Source organism: Pteronotus mesoamericanus, unplaced genomic scaffold (assembly GCF_021234165.1).
Source record: "Pteronotus mesoamericanus isolate MK-2021 breed Mesoamerican mustached bat unplaced genomic scaffold, CSHL_Meso_final contig_1018, whole genome shotgun sequence".
In the NCBI taxonomy this organism is placed as follows: Eukaryota; Metazoa; Chordata; class Mammalia; order Chiroptera; family Mormoopidae; genus Pteronotus; species Pteronotus mesoamericanus.
The window spans coordinates 148,764-164,481 of NW_026555002.1; the positions used below are offsets into that span (position 1 = coordinate 148,764).

At 66.9% G+C, this 15,718-nt stretch overlaps 1 protein-coding gene across 1 annotated transcript in view; it reads left to right on the forward strand.

Moving 5' to 3' along the window:
• The window catches only part of HDAC4 (histone deacetylase 4), a 166,479-nt gene that overhangs the window by 116,896 nt on the left and 33,865 nt on the right, over positions 1-15,718 (forward strand). Inside the window, exons 7-12 of the mRNA XM_054570883.1 lie at positions 4,025-4,156; positions 5,653-5,768; positions 6,779-6,895; positions 6,980-7,178; positions 9,213-9,451; positions 14,740-14,997. Coding sequence (XP_054426858.1) covers positions 4,025-4,156; positions 5,653-5,768; positions 6,779-6,895; positions 6,980-7,178; positions 9,213-9,451; positions 14,740-14,997 — 1,061 coding nt within the window. The remainder of the gene's footprint in view (positions 1-4,024; positions 4,157-5,652; positions 5,769-6,778; positions 6,896-6,979; positions 7,179-9,212; positions 9,452-14,739; positions 14,998-15,718) is intronic.

A 15,718-nucleotide genomic window follows, 5' to 3' on the forward strand; every position in this document is an offset into this window, starting at 1 on the left:
CCCCCGCTCTGCACGTGCCTCCTGCTCCCGCTGCTGGCGCCTGGCGGCCTCTGGGGTGGCCCGTGCCCCGCCATCCCGTCCCACGAGTAAAGCTCGCTCATGTGTCCAGGTGTTGGCGCGCTCGGGGTCGGGGCGCCCTGCCTGTGCCCCTCCGCCGGGATGGTTCTTCACCTACTGCCTCCTGACCAGGGAGCTCGCAGTCCCCGCGCCCCCCTCAGTTTGCTGCTCAGGTTCTGCTTTTGTTTTCTGGAGCTTTAGGAGGCCCTTGACCTTTCTCAGCCAGCGTCCCATCCTGGCCACCCCCAGCCCTTCCCTCAGTGCCACACGTTGTCCAGACACCTGGGGGACCGCCAGGCCCCCCGGGGAAGACCTCACAGGAGCAGGCGCCCGCATTTGCAGCCAGAGCCTGGGCCCGCGGGGCGGGCCTCGCGCTGCAGGGTTGGCACGCATCTTCACACCAGAGCAACCCCTCCCGAAGCAGCCGCGTGACACCACCCAGGGCCGGGGCCTGGCTCCACTTCCTGGGGGAGTCGCTGCTCCGTTCTGGCGACGTGACAGTGGGGCGCCCTCCGCCCGCGCCCCCCCCCCCGGAGTGCAGAGGGGTCGCTCTAGGCAAGGGCATAGCCCAGGCAAGGTGGCGCCGCTGTCATCGGGCCTTCCGGGCGGGGCCTCAGGGGCTGCCCTGACCCGCGACTCAGCCTCCCCACGCCCGGCACCGACAGGCGTCCTGGAAGCGTCACCATCCCCGGTCCCGGCCTGCGACTGATCCTTCCCGCACTCGGGTGGCAGGCGGCCTCACTCAGACACGGGCTGCGCGCAGCCCCGGGCTCCACGTGTGGCGTGACCAAGATGCTACTGCAGAAAAGCGAAAGGGGCCTGCCCTTCTGCAGTGGCATCTTGGTCGTCGTGTTCTCAGGAACCAGGAAGACGTCCCATCGTCGTCCCCCCGAACCCCTCTTCCCACTGGGTCGGCGTCCTCAGCTCGGAGGGGGCCCTGCGTGGAGCCAGCATGGCAGCTGCATGGACACCGGGTCCTGTCCCTAGCAGGGCACCAGCTGGCAGGCAGGGGCACAGCTCAACCCCTGGGAACGCGCATTGTGCAGAGCCGACCCTTGGCCGATGCGGGGCGCAGGGTCGCACTCTCGGCCTCATTGAGGAGGGTTGCCCTGAGGGAGGTCGGGCTGCACAGCGACCCTGAGCTCCCCGTGGCCCCTGTGCACAACGGCCCGGTCGTGGGCCCAGGATGCTTGGGGGCCGGCCTGGCTCCTCTTCCGCATGCGGGCTCCTGCCCTCCCTCCCTCCCTTCCTTCCCCAGCTCTGCCCCTGCCCACACGGGTGGCCCGTGTGCACGGTTGTTCACGGGACGTGTCGGCCGCCGGCTGAAATGGAAACACACCAGGTGTCCCTCTGTCAGTGGGGAAGCTGCTGGGCTGGGCGAGGTAGGGCCGCCACAGGTGTGCGCGCCTGTCCGTCTCTGAGGCGAGGCAGCGGTGCTCTTAAACCCGGGCAGGAGTGTGCTCAGGAGGCTTCGGAAAAGGCTGTGTGGTGCTTTTTCCAAAGAAGCTCCTGGAGAGGACGAGAGGGGTTAAACCCCAGGCAGCCTGGACACGGGGGAAGTAGCCCACACGTTGTTTTTGTGTCCGACACCCATCGGACTTGAACTCCTTCCCGACGGGAAGAGGAGGACCCAGAGAGGTCTGGAGCCGGTCCTGTTCAAAGCCATGACCGCCTGCTCAGTGTGAAAGCTGCCCTGAGCCTGAGGCAGTAGAAGGGGCAGAGGGTCCAGACGAGCCACCCCTGGGGCGTCTCGTAAGCACGTCTTCCTCTGCCAGAGACTCCCGTGCACAGGAGCCCCACGTGCCAGTGCCCCTTCCCAGAGGCGGCCGCCGCTGCAGTGCGGCATCCGGAAGACGTTTCTGAGCCTGTGCGGTGTGGGCAGGGGGTGCAGTGGTGGGCAGCTGTCTTTTTGTTCACAGAAATGCCTGCCTTGCGTTTTGCACTGCAATTCATTTTTCAGTTAACGTTGCACTGTAGGCGCTATTCCGTGGAAGCGTTACGTAAAGACTGGCGTGGAAGGCTGTAGGGTGGGTGCGACATGAAGCGTGACTTCTCTGGTGCCCTTGGTCGGCAGCTGTGGGTGCCCTCACTCCATAGGCCACTGTTTCTGTGGGTGGGTTCTTGCAGGGGGCGCTGGCTGTCCCCGGGCGGGCGTGCGGGCAGGGTCCACGGAGGGCGGTCCCGCGGTCGTCATCTCTGGGGCTCGGAGGGGCGGGGCCTCGGCTGCAGCCAGACCAGCAGAAGAGATGCCAGCCAGGAACTGGTCCGGGGCCTGCCGCGCGGCCCCTCCTCAGTCCTACACGCGGCGGCTCCCCGGGGGTCTGGGCCCGGGCCCCTGCTGTGCGGCTGCCACCTGGCACAGGCGTCGAATGCGCTGGATTTGGGCCTTGTCTCCGTTCCGCACGGGCCTGCGGGTCAGGGGAGGCCCACCCGGTGGGCTTGTGCCGGGGGCCGGGGAGCTCTGCGAGCGGTTGCCCCAGGGAGGGGAGCACCGCTGTGGCCCCCGAACCAGACAGGCTGGACGGCGCCTTCAGGTCTTGCAGTTTCATGGTCAAGTGTCGGGGGATGGGAGGGGAACCAGAAGAAGAGAAACGGGTGATTTCAGTAGTGAAGTGCTGCTGCGTGGGAAATAGGGTGGCCTGGGGGGTAGAGGGCCAGGGCCGCCCGCTAGGGCCGGGCTGACTTTCCAAGGGGCCAGGGCCGCCCCGGGGGCTCAGAAGCCGTGTCTGCTCGCAGTGCCTGTCCCCAGGTCGGGTGGGCCCGTGGACACCGGGGCGCAGGGGCCTACGTTTGGTGGTGGGCGGAGAGCGGGCCCCTCCCCTGCCACAGAGAGGGGAGGAACTCCACGTAAACACAAGCGAGTGACTCGCACGCATCTGCATCCCGTCAGGCTGGGGTGCTGCCGCCCCTGGAGGGGGCCCTTCTGTCATCGCGGCCCTTGCCTCTTCATCACGCAAGGTCCCACCAGGGTAGTAGCAGCGTCTGGAGAGGCTGGCGCCGAGGAGCACAGCCAGTCGCTCCGAAAGGTTGACTTGGGCCCTACTCCGCCCCCCGCCTCGCCTGCAGCCTCCTCGGGGTCACGACCTGCCCGCCCTGTGCCCTGTGCTCCCCAAAGGGCGGCCCCAGTGGCCATGAGATGCTCGCACGGCCTGGTCCCCAAACCCCGATTCCGGGGGACGCCGACTGTGTCGCCGGCTGCCCCAGAGAGCAGCGGGCTGCTCCGGGATGACTGAGAGCAGCAGGGTTGCTGGCGAACAGCAAACAGAGACGCATGAACTCGGCACAGGCACATCCCCGAGCAGCAGCCTGGAGGCAGTGGAGTGAGACCTCCCAGGCGAGATCGGCCACGGTGTCTTCCCAAATCTTTTCCCGCCTCCAGAGAGATCGGTCTGGGGGTGGCTTGGGCTCAAGGCGCAGAGGACTGGGGAAGCACTGTGGGCTCAGAGTCGCAGGTTTACAAATGGTTCTCGCTACGGGTGGAGCCGTTAACCACCACCAAACCACAGCGAACACCTGGGCCCTGTGGTCAGGTGGCCGCCCCGAGACGGGTGCTCACCTGCGCCTGGGCGTCGGCGCCAGCTTGGCGAGCTCCCCTCACAGCGGGCCGGTTGTTCACAGAGAACGCCAGAGCTCGGGGGCAGTGTACTTCTGGGCCGTGGTGCGTGGCGGGGGCCAGGAGAGTGGGGTGCGAATCCACAGCGCCCGTGGGCGGAGCCCTGGGATCGCCTCTGCTCCGTCTGCGGCTAAAGCGCACGGACAGCGCACTCATAACCGTGTGCCTGAGGAAGCGCAGCCGGAGGCACCCGCCGTGTCTAGTTCACTGTGTGCGACAGAACCTGCCTGCCCACAGGCCTCAGGGCCCGCGCCCGCGCCCGGAAGCGCACGCTGACCGGAGCGCATGGTTTTAGACCCCACAAGGCCGCCCGGCAGGTGTGCCCGGCTGTGACGGCGCCTCCCTCTCCTGCAGCTTCGGAGCCAAACCTGAAGTTGCGGTCCCGGCTAAAGCAGAAAGTGGCCGAGAGGCGGAGCAGCCCCCTCCTGCGCAGGAAAGATGGGCCTGTGGTGACCGCGCTCAAAAAGCGTCCCTTGGATGTCACAGGTATGTTGGAGGAGAGGTCAGAGCCACTGCCCACCCGCCCTGCGGGCCCCGCAACTGCATGCTCGTTCCCACGGCGTGAGCAGTGCACGATCCCAAGAACGCCCCCCCCCCCCCCCCGCATGGCCCTCGGGTCCCGGGCCAACAGCAGGAGCTCCCGTCGGGGCTGCTCTGAGTGGGCTGTCCCCAGTCCTGCCCCGGCAGCGGGCGGTCACGTGTCTGGTCAGCTGCGGTGTCAGCCGCAGGAGCATTGACGTTTCCCTGGCCAGGGGCTGCACGCGGCCCCCGAGACTGGGAGCTCAGGCTGGCACTGCCTGCCCGTGCACGTTGCTCTCGGCCCCCACCTAGTGGCGGGCACGCAGAACATGCCTGCTGGACAGAGCCCCTTCCCAAGGAGCTCCCCCTTCACTGGCATGCACCCCAAGTCTCCAGGTGCACCCCTCCCAAGGGTACATCCCCTCCCCTGAGATGTTTCCCACCCTGCTCCCAGCCACACCTCATCCTGAGGGTGCCACAGCTTCCTGGGGGTGCAGTGGGTCATGAGTGTGCACTTCTGTGCCCCCAAAAGCCCCACCTTCCGTGGATGGATGGGTGCCCAGTGCCCCACCCCAACTGCGCTTGAGGGCCCGAGGCCCACCCCTCCATACCTGTGAACTGGTGTAAAAAGATGTCCGGGGACCCCGTTTTTGTCACCATCCTCGTTCTTCAGGGTAGGGCCTGCCCTGTGGTGGTTGTAACGTAGAGCGGCCTCCGCTGAGGAGATGCAGTGTCGTCAGCAGGGCCCCAGGTCCCACGAGCCGGCGCCATGTGAGTCAGGGCAGCCCCTGTGTCGCGGCACTTGGCTGCCCAGGGCCGGCGCTGAGGGGCAGGCGAGCCCTGGCGTTTATTTCCAGTCGTGCCGTTGCGGAGACGGAGTTGTCCCAGGCCCTTTCCGCATGTCAGAGCTCGTGTCGCGGTGTCCGCTGTGCAGGGCCGGGCGGGGCTCGGGCGGCACAAGGGCTGCTCTCCCGAGCTTTGCTCTCGGTTGAGGAGCCGCGCCATCACTGAGATAGGCACAGCACCTGTGGGCGCCGAGTCCTGCTCCAGAGAGCGCCCGCCTGAAGGGGGCCGGGGGCGGGGCCCGCTCTGTGGGGCCAGGAGGAGCTGGAGCGACAGGTGCAGGGGTCAGACCCGAGGGACACGGGGCTGGGGCAGCGCGGGCCCAGCGGCCGGAGGGGGCAGTGCCCTGTGCAGAGCTGACTCTCCAGCCGGGAGGAAATGGAGGCGTTCTAGGAAGGCAGTGCCCCAGAGCCTGGCCCAGCCTCCCCTGGGAACTGGCGCGGGGGGGGGGGGGGCGCGGTGTCGCTGCCTGGCGCTGTTCGGGGGCCATGGCCGCATTCTCTCCCGCCGGGGCTCCTGTGCGTCCGCAGGCTGGCAGATCGGCCTGTCATCAGGCGTGAGCCCGTCCTCCCCCGGGGCCTGGGCCGGGACGCCTGGCGACGCCTGTCTCTCGCCCGCAGACTCGGCCTGCAGCAGCGCCCCGGGCTCTGCACCCAGCTCGCCCAACAACAGCTCGGGGAGCGTCAGCGCGGAGAATGGGATCGCACCTGCCACCGTCCCCAGCCTCCCAGCCGAGGTCAGTGCCCTGCCTTCCGGTCGCCCGTGTCCTGCCGGCCCTTCTGGTGTGGCTACGGCTCACAGTTGCCTTTCAGTCTGTCACCCAGGTCATGGGAGAGAGGCTGAGATCCAGGGTGCCTTGCATGGGGCTCCCAGGGTTCTGCTGATCACTCCACTCTTTGGTTATCTTCTAAAGGTCTTATTTATTTATGTTTAGAGAGGGGAAGGCGCAGAGAGGGCGAGAAACGGCCGCCCACCACCGCCACCCTCTTCGTCCTGTGCACAGGGGCTCAGTGCACGTCGGCTGAGCGTCTGCAGTGCAGAGGGTGTGCTGGTGAGAAAAGCAGCCGTTTTTATCGAAGAACACTTATTCTAGAAGCAAAAGATGGTCAGCATGTCAGCACTTCAGCCCCTTAGAGACTGCTGACCACTCGCCCCTTTCTCGGACCCCGTGAGCCTCGCTTGGGCCGAGCCCCTATGTAGTTTTAAGTCCATTTGTTAAAAGGTGCAACATTCGATCACTTGTTTTTCTAACTGGCAACACGTCTTAAAGAAGGTTGCAAATAATCGCAGGCTTCTCTTTGCTCTCCGGGTGTCCGCGTGTCAACGAGCTCCATTCGTAACTGTTGCCTGGCCCGTGAGCTCTGTGTATGTGAACCTGTGTCCTGTGCTCGCTGTTCTTTGCCTTTTGCGTGAGGGTTTTACCATCGCCCTTACCCTCTTTGGTTTCTGTCTCTGATGTTTGGAGAGACATTCCTGGCTCCATGCATGTATTTTAAAATACATTGTGCTTAGCCCTCTCTTGGTAGTTTTACCACGAGTAAGGAACTGGGATAAAAATGAGAGTTGGATTGTGAATCCACGTTCTCACACGTGCCCCCCACTTTACGATGGGGGGCTCACCTACGTACTATTTTTAGTCTGCTGATGTGTCCCCACACGGCGGCCTCTGGTGCGTGGCCCAGGGTGCCCCCCTCCGTGGCTGCCGGCGCAGACCAGCGTGACGGCCCTTCTGTGCTCTGTCCCCAGACCAGCCTGGCGCACAGACTGGTGGCTCGAGAAGGCTCCGTGGCCCCGCTCCCCCTCTACACGTCGCCATCCCTGCCCAACATCACGCTGGGACTTCCTGCCACCGGCCCTTCCGCGGTAAGCAGGCCTCCCAGGGGCCGCGGGCGCGGGACGCCCGGCGCGGGGCCGCGGCCCCGGACATCACTGGCTGTGCCTCTGCAGGGGGCGGCGGGCCCGCAGGACGCCGAGAGGCTGGCCCTCCCAGCCTTGCAGCAGCGGCTCGCCCTCTTCCCCGGCGCCCACCTCGCGCCCTACCTGAGCACGGCGCCCCTGGAGCGGGACGGCGGGGCAGCGCACAGCCCGCTCCTGCCGCACGTGGTCCTGCTGGAGCAGCCGCCCGCGCAGACGCCGCTCGTCACAGGTGAGCGCCGCACAGGCCCAGGCCCCGCCTGCCTTTGCCGAGCTGCCCCTCCCACGTCTGGGCGGGAGATGTGACACACAGTGGCCCACTCAGAGCTGGGGGACAACACGTCAGTTACACACCTGACCTTTCTCCAGGGCTCTGGGGGAGGCGGCGGGTCCTCCGAGGGCATCTCTGTCTGGGTCAAGCTGAGCACGTGACAGCAGCTCAGACCTGACTCAGCCAGACAGCCAGCACCTGCCGGCGGTGACCACGATGAAACCTGTGCCCCCCAGAGGGTGGTTGTGTTTAGCAGCACGGGACACCTTAGGTGGCGCTGGCGTGGCTGGGGTGCTGCACCACGTCACTGGGAACCCTTGCCCCGGGGTCGCCTTCCACACCGGGGCACCGTCCACAGCGCCAGGCTGGGTATCTGGACGCTCTGCCCAGGACTAGAGCCAGCAGCAGCCTCTGTCCGAGCGGGTCCTCTAAGAGCGCGGCCTCGCCCCAGTGGGCCTGCGGTGCCTCGGGTGGCGTCCCGGGCGTGGCACGCGCGGCTCTAGACTCACGGGTGTGGTTGCACTTTCTTGTTTGTGCTTGTTTGTCTCTCTCAAGCCCTTGGCTCCTCAGGGTCCCCGGCTGGCCCGGGTTCAGGCCGTGTCCCTACAGGACCCCGTGGGAAGACGCCTCCAACGGCCTTCCCACCTTTCCATCCTGTCCTCGGGCTGCCACCAGGGTCCCCTCGAGGCTTGGGAAGTCCCCCCATCATCCCGCTCAGTGCCATCCAGTACGGGAGCACCCGCCACACGTGGCCGCTAACGTTGTCAGTCTCACGTGAGGCACGGAGTGCTCGCGTGGCTGCCAGCGTGGAGCAGGGTGACCGGCGTGGACGCAGGCTGCCCGGGCCTCCCAGCCCTGTTCCCACCCAGCCAAGTGTCCGCCAGGTGCTTCCTTCACTCCGCACCAGCGGGCCCTTGAGGGCATTCTGGAAGCCCCTTCCCTTTCCCCAAAGCTCTTCTCTCAGGCCAGCTCCCAGGCCCCGTGTCCCCACCCCTCTGCTCCTGTGGGCTCTGCCCACGCCTGCGGCAGCTCACTATGCAGCCGCTTCTGTGGACCCTCCGTCTGTCCTGCCTGGCTGCCCCTCCTGGAGCCCAGGCCCTGTCACTCCGTCTGGTCACACGCAGGGCGGCCAAGAGCTGGCGAGCTCAGTCCACTTGTCGTTTCTCCTGGTCGGACACCCTTGACCCAGGATCATTTTCAGCCAGGTCGATGTTTAGTGTTTGTTTACCTCAGGTCGCCAGGGGGCTATGCTCCGGTAGCAGGGGAAGCGGTGTGTTAGCTCCTTGGGCCACGAGGCCTTGGGAAGGTGGTGACGGGCCCGAGCAGCAGTTTGCCAGAGAAAACCAGGTAGATGACGAGCCTGCAGGAGAGACGTCCAGCCGCCGGGGCTCACGGGAGAGGCGGTGATGGCGCACGCGGCGCCGATGCAGATGCAAATGCAGGCGGGTGCGGTGATGGCTGCAGCGCACCATCCCCAGGCCAGGGTGGGGCGGCTGCTGTCCTCTACGGCTGGCGGGCTTCTGAGTGGGCACAGCCTTTGTAGAAATTTGTGGAAAGAGATTTTGGCAGTATCTGTCAGGAATTTTTAAAGTGTGAACGCTCTTTGTGCGTGAAATCAGTGCTTTAAGAGACCCTCAAAAGAATTCAACGCCTGAGGACAGTGTACTGTCCCTGCACTTAGTTTCCGCGACAGGCAAGGCCAGCTGTGCTGCCACTGTGCTCGCCCACAGAGCCGTTCAGCTCTGAGCCTCTGAGGGGCCTGAGGCCACTGTCCGTCGGGCAAGGCGAGCCACAGAGAACGTCTGCCGATGGCAGTGACCCTGGTGCCAGAGACCGCGGCCTCCGAGGGACAGCTCGGGGCGCTGCCGTGGGCTCGGGGAGGAGGCGCCTGGGCTGGTGGCTGCAGCTCACGGTGTCTCCGTCCGCCACTCAACAGCCCTCTCCCTCCTCTCTTCTTCCTCTTCCCTCCTGCTGTTCCCTCCGTGTTATCTTCAGACTGGTATCTTTCAGGCCTGGGCGCGCTGCCCCTGCACGCACAGTCCCTGGTCGGTGCGGACCGGGTATCCCCCTCCGTGCACAAGCTGCGGCATCACCGCCCGCTGGGGCGCACGCAGTCGGCCCCGCTGCCCCAGAGCGCGCAGGCCCTGCAGCACCTGGTCATCCAGCAGCAGCACCAGCAGTTCCTGGAGAAACACAAGCAGCAGTTCCAGCAGCAGCAGCTGCACATGAACAAGGTGGGTCTGTGAGGCGCCGGGGCTCTCGGGGTCGGGGCCCGTGCGCTGCTGGGCTCGGAGGCTGGTGCGGTGGCCGCCCCCCGCGTCCCTGGTCAGCGCTGTGCACAGGGGGCGTCCGTGTAGCTCTGCGGGGAACTGCACTCAGCCGACACTGTTTTCTTGAGTTCCTTGAGCGTATTTGTGTTCCCTAAGCAAACTCAGAACAGGAAGCCCCTGACTTGACAGTGGCCTGGAGCCCCCAAAACTGCGTTTCAAGTCCCTCGGCACTTGGCGTGTGCTTGGACGCGGGCCTGACATCCTTGGAGGGTCACGCACGGCCGCTGGCGGTGGGGAGTGGTAGGAGAGAGGAGTGTAAACCGGGGAAGCAGCGTCCCTGGGCGCCTTTTCTCAAACGCCGGCCTCTGAAGTAAGCGTCTCTAATGCGAGAGCCGGGGGGTGAGTCTGGGGAAGGCCATCCAGCGTCTGCTCACAAAGTGCACGAACAGCGGCCACAGGACCAGCAGCTCCACGGCGCAGGGCATTGGCCGTGCACACCGCGTGGAGACCGGCACATCAGCAGCAGCGGGCCCGGCAGGCCACCGAGCGCCGATCGTGAAGCACTGTCACTCACAACATGCAGACGAGTCCCGGAAACAGCAGCGCGTGGGGGCAGCCAGGGAGGATGGCCACAGGCAGTGTGCGGCCGCACATGTGAAGTGTCCAGCGCAGGCGAGGAGATGGGGTCGCTGGGGCGTGAGGCCGGCGTTCCTTCCTGAGACAACGGAGCTGAGTGAGGAGGCGCACGGCCAGCCCCACGCAAGCCGCTTGCGAACCACGTAGCTGGGAATTGTGGCTCCGGTGGCACATCAGTTGCATGTCTCTCAGGAAAGCTGCTCAGAAAGAAGAAGACACGGTGGGAGGAGGCGGTTTTGGTGGCTTCTCAGGGGAGCTCGGGCAGGTTGGGGACGGGCAAGCTCACCCGTTGCGTCTCCTCTTCTGGGCCCCAGGCACCGGCCCTGGGCTGGTCGTACAGGGAGGCCCCCTGCCTCCCCCGCCCCCACTCTGACCCCGAGGAAGGAGGGGGCCGGGGTGGGGCGGCCTCAGTTGCGCCCAAGTGTGAAGAGGGGACGTGAGGGGGAGCCCTCCCTTCAGGGGCCGAGGCCTGAGCGCAGCCAGCCAGCCCCGCGCCTCGCGCACCCTGCCCTTGGCTCCTTGAGTCTTGGCCCGAAGGTCGCTGGGGATGTGTCCTCACACTGCCCTGTCGCCTTGGCCACCCTCTTGTCTGCAGTGACTGCGCCCACCCCTCACGTCTGGTGTTCACGTCGACTTCCTGCTGACATGTCAGCCCACGAGGATGGGGCCTGTGCTGCCCCCTGGTGGACCCAGGAGCCTGGCATGGCGCTGGCTGATGGCGGGGCTGTTGCGATGGTTTTGTTAGTGTCACTTGTTGAATGAAGTGACAGTGTGTCTTCCTGGGGCTGCTCCTCCCCTGAGCCCCACTCGGCCCCCTGAGGGGTCCGCAGGCTTCGGTTTCATGCACATCCAGGCGGCCGGCTGCCCCGAGCAGCTTCCTTTGGCCACGGCAGCCGCGCAGCCCCCATCCACCCGTGCTGTCCCTGGGACAGTGTCGCGGACCTTTGCTCCTGAGGGGGCAGCGCCCGGGCCACCCCCCCCCCCGCCCAGCCCTTGGCAGGGGCCTCTCCCTGCCAGACTGCAGGGAGCGCTTGGCACGGCCAGCCCTGAGCCCGGCCCCGAGGGGACGGGAGAGTGAGTCGCGCACGGCGGTGGGCGCGCCACACCGCGTCTGCTCCCCCGCTGTCCCTCGTCCTGGGCTTCCCCCTTCGTTTGCCAGCTCGGCTCTGCGTTTCGCTGGGGTGTCGTTCAGGCAGGGGTAGGAGGCTCAGAGGGTGGCGAGCGCCTGTTCACGGGGGACGTGTCCTGGACAGAGCGAGTGGGAAGCTGGGCAGCCCTGCGGATCTGTGCGGTGACTGGGTGGCATGTTTGCCCGCTGTTCTCCTGGCGTTCGGGGAGTCGAGCTCATGTGCAGAACCGCCTGGCGCCGGCGCCTCTGCCGCGTCTCCGAGCAGGCTGTCCTCCAGCGTGTGCCCTGACGGTGCGGAGCCGGGTCCTGGCTGGGTCCCGGCGCTGCAGCCCCGGGCCTGTGAAGGCGGCCTTCCTCGTGCAGTCAGAGGGCGGCCGCCTCATCGCTGTCACCCTCCGAAAGCGGTCGGCCCTTCCCAGCTGCTGCCGCTGCGGTGTCCCTGGGGTCGGCTGCCGGAGGGAGGCCCGTTGGCTGCGGAAGCCTGCAGGGCGGGGGGGCGGGTACAGGCTCTGCCCTCCCGCGGCGTCTGCCTCGGCCAGTGGCCGCCATCTGGGGGCGGCAGGCTCGTAGCACTTGAGGCACCCCGGTCCGTGCGGCAGGGATGCCTGGGCCCTGCCTCCAGGGGCTGGTGCCTGTGACCTGGCAGCGTGCACAGAGGCGGCCGGGCTTTTTTGCTGCTTAGAGGAGAATACCTGGAGGCACCGTGACAAGTTAGAGACGGCGGCTCCGTCTGCGTTTGCTGAGCTCGGCGCGGCACCCGAGGCCTGCAGCCCTGGGCTGGATGCGTCTCCCTGCCCCCGACCCTCCCTGTTTTGAATGTGGAGACTGGGATATGGTGAAAGTGTAGCCTGGTTAGGAGCGTGGCCAGCAGTCTCCTGGTAGGGGTTGTGGCCCTGAAACCCAGGCAGGCGACGGGGACATATTGTTCAGTACGACGTTGCATTGGTTTTCAGTGACGGGTATATGGGGTCTCTTGCTGTCCAGAGGCCACAAGAAGACGAAGCGCTGATTTGTCTCCATCGCTGCTGATTCCCCGCCAGCACGCTCGCCTGCTGGCGGCGGGGTGGGGCGGTGGGCCTGCTTGGACGCCTGCCTTTCCCGAGGAGGCCGAGAAGGGGGCGCGGGCTGCTCCGCACCTGCCGCTGCCCTGCTGCTCCGGCAGAGCTGCCGCGGGGGCCCCGCAGTCGCCCAGCTCCTCTGTCCTCCCCTCCGATGGCCCCGAGCTGCCCCAGCCTGCCCACCCGCCCATGAGGGCCGCAGCCCGTTGCCAGCCAGGGCTGCCAGGACACGGAAGGAGGGGCATGACCTTGGGGCTCCCTGAGGAAGCGCTGCAGGAGGAAGGAAGGCGCTCACTGCTTGCGCTGACAGCCTGAGGAGAGCCGGGGCGCCTGTCACAGACCGTGCCTGGGACGGCGCCGGCACCGTTGCGTTGCACACACTCGGCCCAAAAACCCAGCACGAGACAGAGGATGGCGCGCAGCCCACGGGCGGCACGGCACACCGACGGCCGCAGGCAGCCCGCGCCTGCCCCCGGGGCGCCCTCCCGCACCGCCCGGCCTTGTCAGCACCGCCCAGGCAGCGGAGAGGGTGCCCCAACACCATGCCGGGGGCGCCTGGGAAGAGCCAGTTGGACGCTTCGGAGAGGTCACCTAGACACGCGTGTAGCCTGTAAGCCGGCTGGCCTGGACCAAGGAAGGAAGGACCGAAGCTGGCCTCGACGGGTCTTCCGGACAGCAGAGGACGCCGGGCGCACACAGCCTAGTAGACAGTCGCCGCGTTTGTCAGGGCGGCTCCCGTGTGGGTGGCCCTGGGTCCTGTGGGAGGAGGGCTGGTGCTGCTGGGCATGGGCCAGGTCTCACGGCCGCAAGCCGTGCCCCCGGAGGTGAGCCCCCGTAGCAGGGACCGAGGCTTCCTTCCCTGCGTCCTTCTGTCTGGTGCATGGAGGCGAAGGGCCTGGGGGCTTTCTCACAATCCTTGAAACTCTCCTGTAGCTTTTAAATGTAGCAGGAAGCCTTAGAAGAAAAGCAAGAACGGGAGCAGCCTCTCTGCTGAGCACATGGTCCCGTGGCCGCCCTCCTAACTCATCGGTGACCATGCTCTTGGAGGCCCCAGGGACCCTGGCTGGGCCCTCCGCTCCTCAGTTCCTTTTCCCGTCCCCTCAGGGAGGGGCCAGGGCTCTGTGTCTGCAGACAAACTGCCTGCTTCAGAGCTGGGCCTCCTGTGCAGCCTCCGAACAGGCCCTGGCCTGAGTTCCTTGGGCACAGGCCCAGTTTCTCGGTCCCTCCCTGCGGGGCCACTCTCGGGTGGCCACAGCCCACTGCTTGCCCCACAGCTGCCCCCACCTGGTGGGCGCTTCCCCTGGCTGGCTTCCCCAGAGCGCATGGAAGGGCACCTCCGAGCAGGCAGGGCCTTGGTGCCTCCTTGAGAGTGGCCCCGGGTGGCAGAAGCTGTGCCCTCCAGGGCGCCAGCCCCACCTTTCTCTCCTGGCCTCCGGCCTGCTCTCCGGGGTCCCCGTCCTTGTCCTTGCAGATGGGCTCCGGGAGCCTTGCAGGAGCTGTTGTGCGTGAGGCTCCGGCCCCGACAGCCTCCCCGAGCCCTGCCCTGCGTCCCTCCCCCCGCCCCCTCCTCCCCGGCAGGCGGCGTGCAGCCTCTGCGCTGGGTCCTCCTGCCCTCCCCGCCTGGCCAGCCTGTCCTCCTGGGCGGCAGCCGCCTTCCGTCCCCATGCACCCCAGGAGCTGGCCCTCTGCCCCAGCGTGCTGAGCCCCGGAGGGCCCTCCCCAGTGAACTCCCCCCACCGTCTGATTGTTAGGGCCTGTCTGTAGCGCAGGTGGGCGCGGGGCGCCCCCTTCAAGAAAACACAGCCTCTTGGGCCTGGGGTCCAGAGGGCAGAGTTCACAGCATCGCAGCCATCTGATCCCCTGTCCCGTGGCCAGCTCTCAGCCCCACCGCTGTGTCAGCGCGCTGAGCTCTCAGAGGTCTCAGCCCGGGGGGGCGGGGGTGGGGGTGGGGGCGGGGCCTGGTCAGCAGGCCGGGAAGCTGGGGAGGGGGCACCGGTGCAGGCTTCCCTTTCAGGCCGAGCCCTCCGTCATGCAGGGAAGGACTCCGAAAAGGGACATCTCATACATTGAGTCATTGGGCTGGGGGGGAGGGGCAGGGCGCGGGCCTCCCTCCGGGGCGTCCAGGCACAGAGGTGCGCGGGCACCTCGGGCTGTCATTGCTGTCCTGTTGCCGGGACGCAGTGTTTCATAAATCCTACCCAACGCAGGCGAGTCTCCTGCAGGCGTGTCACTGCTCAGCACCGTGGACAGCGCCCGGCACCCACGGGGCATGGCCGCTTGGCGCCCGCCCGCCTGAGTTCAGGGTGAGGCCACAGCCCGGAGTTCTCCGTCCCTCTGTTTCTGGGGTGCAGGCTGAGTGACGTGCCTGTTACGTCTGATGACCTCAGTCGCCCGGGTCCCACTGACTCCCACCCCCCGCCCGCCCACAGATCATCCCCAAACCCAGCGAGCCGGCCCGGCAGCCTGAGAGCCACCCCGAGGAGACGGAGGAGGAGCTCCGGGAGCACCAGGCCCTGCTGGAGGAGCCCGGCCTGGACCGGCTCCCCGGGCCGAAGGAGGCGCCCGAGCCGGCCGGGGTGCAGGTGAAGCAGGAGCCCGTGGAGAGCGACGAGGAAGAGTCGCAGCCTCCGCGGGACGCGGAGTCCGGCCAGCGCCCGCCCACGGAGCAAGAGCTGCTCTTCAGACAGGTGCTGCTGAGGGGCGGCCGGCGGGAGGCGGTGCATGGGCGGGGCGAGTGGACGGGACGGGACGCCCGGGACAGGCACAGCGCTGGGCGGCAGCCCCGGTCCCGGTGGGCGCGCTGCGTGGCTGGCGGGGGCTGGGGCCTGAAGGCCTCGCCCCTCCACGCCCACCTTCCCGGCTTCTGTGGGGTGACGGCGGCCCACACCTCTTTTCACCTTCGCTGCTTCTGCACACGCTGGCCATTTGTTCCCTGTGGGCACGGACGTACCCGGCGCCCAGCCGGCACCCACCCAGACTCCCTTGGGTGGTTTTCTTCTAGGTCTGTGGGCCGGGGTAGCTGAAGTCCGCGTGTGTGGAGGGTTCGCACAATCAGTAAAGGTGGGGCTGGAAGGCGAATTTCTTAACTGATTAGAGAGGGAGGCGGGACATCTGGGAGCCCAGGTGGCAGCCGTGCCCAGCCTTGCAGGTCTGGAGAAGGGGTGTCCCCCGGACACCAGAGCCGGGAGGGTTCTGGGCTCTGACACACCGGCCAGGCTCCCGAGGGGCCGATGAGGACACCTGGTGAGCAACTTCCTAGTTTACACGGAAAAGTCAAACTGCCCCATCAATACAGCGCCCGGTCAGCACAGCGCCCGGTCAGTTGGCTTGCCAGGCAGCGCTGGGGAGTGACACGCTGGCCCTGCGGCCTACCCGGAGGGCCAGAGACCTGCTGTCCTGTAGGTTTGA